The sequence below is a fragment of the Ustilago hordei genome, assembly GCF_900519145.1.
Source record: "Ustilago hordei strain Uho2 genome assembly, contig: UHO2_contig_03, whole genome shotgun sequence".
Taxonomy (NCBI): Eukaryota; Fungi; Basidiomycota; class Ustilaginomycetes; order Ustilaginales; family Ustilaginaceae; genus Ustilago; species Ustilago hordei.
In genome coordinates, this window is record NW_024545288.1 from 2068489 (window position 1) to 2075443 (window position 6955).

The following is a 6955-nucleotide window of genomic DNA, read 5'->3' on the forward strand; positions in this document are numbered from 1 at the left end:
AGTCTCCATGGAGACCATGGACTCCTATGGATTCACATGCAAAGGAGCACTGAGCCCATATGCGAGGAGGACCAGGCACAGCCACGAGGAGGACCAAGCTCAAAGAGCAGGCGCAGCCACGAGGAGGACCAAGCTCAGATGGTTACCACTCAGGGGCTCGAGAGACAGGAAGTCGACACAGGTCATGAGGAGGAGGAGCAGTGTCGAAGGAGTCGACACCACTCAAGAGGCACAGGGGTGCCAAGCAGGAGAGGCCCCTGAGCAGTACTCGATGAAGAAGGTACTCTCTGGAGAGAGAGCAGGAGCAGCATCGCTGGCAATGCTGTGAAGAGGTATATAACCATGCTTTCTCATCATCATAGGTTGAGTGGATCCCCATCCACTCTACTCACCATAACTAGTTATCACTTCAGCATAAGTATACATTAGTTTCAGTCAGCATAGCAGCAATCTATCAAGGTTGCTCCTCATCGTAGTGTGTGTGTTGTATCACCACTACCTGACATCCGAAGGCGCCCATAGCAGGTTAGCGGTCCGGATATAGATAGAACCGAAGGCAGTAGTCCACTGCGGTCCGGGGATCACTTCAAGCATCAAGTCAACACACTGGACACTCGTGTTGACGCCACCAACCTTATCACCAATACCATCAACCTCATTATCATCGACGCCACCAACCTTATCACCAACACCATCAACCTCATTATCATCGACATCACCAATCTCATCACCAACACCATCAACCTCATCATCATCAACACTCACACCAGACCTTGGTGTCATCATAACATTGATATTGATCGTGCCGAGCTACCCCTGAACGGAGTGTCCACAGAGGTCAGCCGAAACCTACAATAGTATATACAACAAACGCCACCTGCTGTCACTGCACAACTTGATAGTCACCGAGTATCTCGAGACAATAGCTGTCGCACAGTTTGATAGTCACCGAGTATCTCGACAGACTGACCTGGGTTTCAGGCGCGAGACCCCTGACATTAGAGTGGATCGTTCAAGCAGCTCCTCACGATCACCATGACGGACCCAGACCTCAACAATAAGCTCGATAGACTACTCACTCTATTGGAAGCTCAGCTAGAGCTTACTAGGCAGGGTCATCGAGAGGAACAACTACAACGAGCTCAGCTGGGTAGGGAGGAGACAATGGACCTCTCTCACTCGGAAGACCAAGCAGGAGGAGGAGACGAGTCTATGATAGGAGACCCACATACTCCTACTCCGGCTCCACGACCAAGACGATCAGTCTCATTCAACCTGGATGAGCAGGAGGACATCAACTACGAGAAGTATGCTTCACCTACTGGGCCAAGATATGTCAAGACTAAGCTGGACCCCTACAGCAGGACTAGGACGGATCCTTACCCCCTGGACCACGAGGAGGATACCAGCATCATGGCTGAGCTTAACCGGTCAAAGCCCATTGCCACCCCCTTTCCAAAGTTCAATCCCCGAGACATGGAGATCTTCATTCTAGAAGCCGAAGCATGGTTTAAGTTCAACCAGGTGTATGAGCAGTCTAGGATGATCAATCACATGGGTGCTCAACTGGAAGGGACAGCAAGAGAGTGGTGGACCTCCAAGCTCCGCATTGATAGAGCTAGAGAAGGAAGGTTGTTCAATGATTGGCACTACTTCACAGAGCGACTGTCAGAGCAGTTCAACCCACGCAATGCTAGGATGGAGGCATACAACAAGCTGTTGGCTCTCAGACTCACAAGTGATGCTCCTGGTGCCGCCACACGTCATGTAGAGCGGTTCAGAGACTTGGAGGGACAGGTCAACCTAGATGACAACGAGCTAGTGATTGATCTCTTCAGAGGAAGTCTCACTCGCAGCATACAGGAGAAGTTTGAGAGGAATCCACCTGGGAAGAGATGGGAGTGGTATCGAGAGGTTGAGGAGATCGATCGACAGAGGATGCTACTACAGCAGTCCTCGGCTAGACACTCACTCCCAAATGCCATGTCACCTCCACTAAGAACTGGGTCTCGGCCAAATCAAAGTTCGATCCCCATCCGACAACCCACTCAACCTTATCCAGCTCGATCACCATCACAAGCAACTACACAAGCAACTATACAAAACCTAAACCGACCCCTTCCTCATCATCCCACCCAACCCTCGAAGCAAGGAAGCCCTGCTCCATCAGGTATCAACACCTGTCATGTATGCAAGGGTATCGGCCATTGGGCCAGAGACTGCCCCAGCAGGAGGGTAAACCCTCTTAGCTCTCGACCCATGGGACCAAAGGTTATGGTCACCACAGCAGACCCCTTCGAGGAGGCCACCGACTCAGGAGATGGCCACACAGGCAGCACTGAGACGGGTGACCCCGAGGCCATGGACCTCAGCTCATACCAGCAACCCATGGACCCCGATCATGAGGAGGAGCATGATGATGATGACGACGAGGGAAACATCAGTGGGGTGATGCACTGATGGCATGCATTGCTCTACAAACCTCCTCGCCATCACTCTGTATATATCAAGATTGTCAAGTATGTTTCTCTACCAGTGGAGGCAAAGCAGTACTGGAGCTCTCTGGAATGGTTCAAGACCATCCTGCTCGGATACTAGCTGATACCGGTGCTGGTTTGTCCATAGTCTCAGATTCTTTCATTAGTAAGTACCAAATACCCACAAAACCCATAAAAACAAGATCGATCCATGGTGTCACCGGGCACCAACTCTCCATCAATAGTTCTGCGAGCATGCAGGTATCTATTGGTACACACAATCTGGGTGTGGTCGAAGCTTCAGTGGCCGACACTGCGGACTATGACCTCATCCTGGGGTTCACTGAGCTACGGAGGCTCAAACCCACCATACAATGGGATACGGGCCAGCTGGAGTTCAAGACTCAGGAGCAGGACCGACCCCCTAGGAGACCCCCTGAAGCAGCAAGAGCAGGGGACCTAACCATGAGGAGACCAACCCTTCATGGTAACGAGTTTGTCTCAGCAGAGCGCATACTACGAGCAGCTCTGGAAGATGGACCCATAGGGTTCATGCTGTTAGAGGAGCCACCATCATCACTCCCGGCCTTTGGTTTTGTACCTACAGGCGCAGACAAAGGAGTCGAGATGGAGGTGGAGGTAGATAAGGTGGTGACGGCTGCAGACATACCAAAGCCATATCAACACCTGCGAGATGTGTTTGATGAGGTGGAAGCAGACAAGCTGCCCCATCATACCGAGCATGATCTCCACCTCGAGTTGATAGAAGGAGGTAAGCCACCTCAAGGGCCCCTATACCTTAAGGGACCCAAGGAGATGTCCGAGTTGAGGAGATACTTGGATGAGAACCTCGAGAAGGGGTTCATAAGACCATCGAAGAGCCCGGCACGATCACCAGTGCTCTTCGTACCAAAGAAGGATGGAGGTCTCAGACTCTGTGTGGACTACAGAGGTCTCAACGAGATCACTGTCAAGAACAGGGCACCATTGCCCCTCATCGAGGAGCAGCTGTTCTTACTCAGGAAGGCAAGGATCTATACCAAGCTAGACCTTAGAGCAGCATACAACCTCATCCGGATTGCTAAAGGAGATGAATGGAAGACAGCTTTTGGCACTCAGTTGGGACTCTATGAGTACCTAGTGATGCCCTTTGGCCTAGCCAATGCTCCGGCTCACTTCCAGTCATTCATCAATGACATCTTCCGAGACATCATTGGAGTATATGTAGTGGTATACTTAGATGACTTCCTGATCTTCAGTGACACTGAAGAGGTACATGTGAAGCATGTCACCGAGGTCCTCACTCGCTTAAGGAGCAACAGGCTCTTTGCTAAGCTGTCGAAGTGTGAGTTCCACACCAAGACAGTCGAGTTCCTGGGGTACATCATCAAGCCAACGGGCATAGAGATGGACCCAGAAAAGGTGCGCACTGTCAAGGAGTGGCCAATGCCAGAGTCAATCCATGACATCCAGAGGTTCCTGGGTTTTGCCAACTTCTATCGAAGGTTCATAGCCCACTTTGCTCGCATAGCCAAGCCCTTGACAGCACTGGTAAAGCCTATAGAACAGTTCAAGAAGTTCGAGCTACCAGAGGAGGCCCAACAGGCCTTCCACAAGCTCATCCAGGCCTTCACATCAGCAGGAGTGCTTCAGCACTTCGACTACCACCTTCCAACAAGGTTGGAGACTGATGCAAGTGACTTTGCTATAGCAGGAGTGCTCAAGCAGGAGCATGAAGGACGATGGCATCCAGTGGCCTTCTACTCTAGGAAGATGTCTTCTGCCGAGAAGAACTATGAGATCCATGATAAGGAGCTCCTAGCTGTGGTCGCCTGCCTCACTCAGTGGCGACACATGCTAGCTGGACTACCGAACCAACTGGTCATCCTCACTGACCATGAAGCCCTCAAGTACTTCAAGTCACAGAGACGCATCACAGGTCGACAGGCTCGATGGGCCATACTACTAGCAGACTTCGACTTCATATTGCAGTATCGACCAGGAGACAAAGGTGGTGAACCCGATGCTCTCACCAGAAGGACAGACATGCAACCAGCTGGTGAAGAGCAGGATCACAACGTGAGGCAACTACTGCCTCCTCGAGTGTTCAAGGAGACAGCAGACCATGACTCGCTCCTAGTGGCCCCCATGATCTCGATGGAGTCCATAGCATCAAAAGGTCTCAAAGACCTGGTCAAGATCTTCCAGCCCTTAGACCAAGAGCTACAGGAGATACATAGGAAGAAGCCCTTCGAGGTCAGGGATGACCTATGGTACAGTGGAGGAAGGTTGGTTATCCCCAAAGTGATCATGCCAGGGAGGACCAACAACCGACACTCAAGGAGTGCCAAAGAGGTAGATGGACAGTCTCTCTCTGTAGAGCATCTGCGATTCATGGTGATGACCCAATGCCATGATGGTATCACTGCTGGACATGTGGGAAGAGATGCTACCATCAAGGCAGCTCAACGACATTACTGGTGGCCAAACATGACAGCTTGGATTGCAGACTATGTAGCAAGTTGTCCTGTATGTGCTAGGTACAAAGCCCCTCGTCATCGTCCATATGGTTTGCTACAGCCACTAGCAACCCCAGACAGGCCCTGGGGCTCCATATCCCTCGACTTCATCGAAGGACTACCAACATCGAAGAAGTATGACTCCAAGACCTATGACTCTGTCTTAGTCATTGTCGACAGGCTAACCAAGTTTGCCATACTAGCTCCAACCCATAAGACAGTCACGGCCAAACAGACTGCAGTATTGCTATATGGACACATGGTTAGACTCTTTGGATATCCAGATCACATGGTCTCGGACCGAGGCAGGCAGTTCATATCAGGAGCATGGAAGGCATTTGCAGAGCAAATGGGTGTGAAGCACTCACTTAGCACGGCTTACCATCCTCAAACTGATGGTCAGACAGAGAGAGTCAATCAGGTCATAGAGCAATATCTCAGGATGTACTGCAACTATGAGCAGAATGACTGGGCTGACCTGCTGGACACTGCGGCCTTTGTATACAACAACACGGTCCACAACAGCATTGGTGTCTCACCATTCTTTGCATGCTATGGATGGAACCCCAAAGCTCATCCTGACATCCCTCAACGACTAGGAGTCAATGATCCAGGTCGCTTCGAGTACCTCATGGATGGAAAGGAGCGTTGCAAGTACCTCCAGGAGCAGATCAGAGAGGCACAACGTAGATCAGTAGACCAGTATAACAGGAAGCACAAGGACATTGAGTTTAAGGTGGGTGATATGGTCTATATCAACCGCCGAAACTGGAAGACACGGAGACCCACACCCAAGTTGGATACCCGGTTTGCAGGACCCTACCCAGTTCAGGAACGGGTAGGACGCCGAGCTTATCGGATCACATTGCCAGCAAACCTTAGGGTGCATGATGTGTTCCATGTCTCCATGCTCGAGCCAGCAAGAACAAGTTCTCTTCCTCAACGTGCTGAACAGCCCACCATGCCACCACTTCCAGATGAGGACCTCGACTTCGAAGTCGAAGCACTCATCGACAAGCGTTCACACAATGGGACTACAGAGTACAAGGTGTTGTGGAGAGGGTACTCAGAAGAAGCTGCTTCATGGGAACCAGTAGAGAACCTCAACTGTCCCGACCTCATCCAGGAGTATGAGGTATCGGAGGGGGGACGAGTGAGTAGACAAAGTAGAGAAAGGAGGAGAGAACAGGAGGAGTAGAGAGAGGAGGATGACGTTGAGAGAAGGAGGAAGGATGACGGGGGCGATGTTGTCAAGGAAGAGGAGGAGTCAGCATGAACCAGACCAGAGCATGCCTCGACGGAGCTCGGCTCTTAAGAGGGGGGTAGTGTCATGGGCCTGGATGCTCAAGAAGCAGGAGGGTCACTGGTTCATATGGATGGAGCACAGGTATCGAAGACCTAGTCGATACCAGTAGAGAGCATGGTCGTAGTGCAGTCTCCATGGAGACCATGGACTCCTATGGATTCACATGCAAAGGAGCACTGAGCCCATATGCGAGGAGGACCAGGCACAGCCACGAGGAGGACCAAGCTCAGATGGTTACCACTCAGGGGCTCGAGAGACAGGAAGTCGACACAGGTCATGAGGAGGAGGAGCAGTGTCGAAGGAGTCGACACAGGTCATGAGGAGGAGGAGCAGTGTCGAAGGAGTCGACACCACTCAAGAGGCACAGGGGTGCCAAGCAGGAGAGGCCCCTGAGCAGTACTCGATGAAGAAGGTACTCTCTGGAGAGAGAGCAGGAGCAGCATCGCTGGCAATGCTGTGAAGAGGTATATAACCATGCTTTCTCATCATCATAGGTTGAGTGGATCCCCATCCACTCTACTCACCATAACTAGTTATCACTTCAGCATAAGTATACATTAGTTTCAGTCAGCATAGCAGCAATCTATCAAGGTTGCTCCTCATCGTAGTGTGTGTGTTGTATCACCACTACCTGACGTCCGAAGGCGCCCATA

General features: G+C 51.3%; 2 protein-coding genes across 2 annotated transcripts; both read left to right on the plus strand.

Annotated features, from left to right (window-relative positions):
• Positions 1-1035: 1035 nt before the first annotated feature.
• On the plus strand, positions 1036-2460 carry UHO2_02205 (uncharacterized protein; the record flags this gene model as incomplete). Its single annotated transcript, XM_041559642.1, has 1 exon — positions 1036-2460. One exon carries the CDS (start codon positions 1036-1038, stop codon positions 2458-2460), a length of 1425 nt encoding a protein of 474 aa, XP_041415576.1.
• Positions 2461-2567: 107 nt separating this feature from the next.
• Positions 2568-6622, plus strand: UHO2_02206 (uncharacterized protein; the record flags this gene model as incomplete). The annotated part of the gene is made up of 2 exons (XM_041559643.1): positions 2568-6149; positions 6323-6622. 2 exons carry the CDS (start codon positions 2568-2570, stop codon positions 6620-6622), a joined length of 3882 nt encoding a protein of 1293 aa, XP_041415577.1.
• Between the last annotated feature and the right edge of the window lie 333 nt (positions 6623-6955).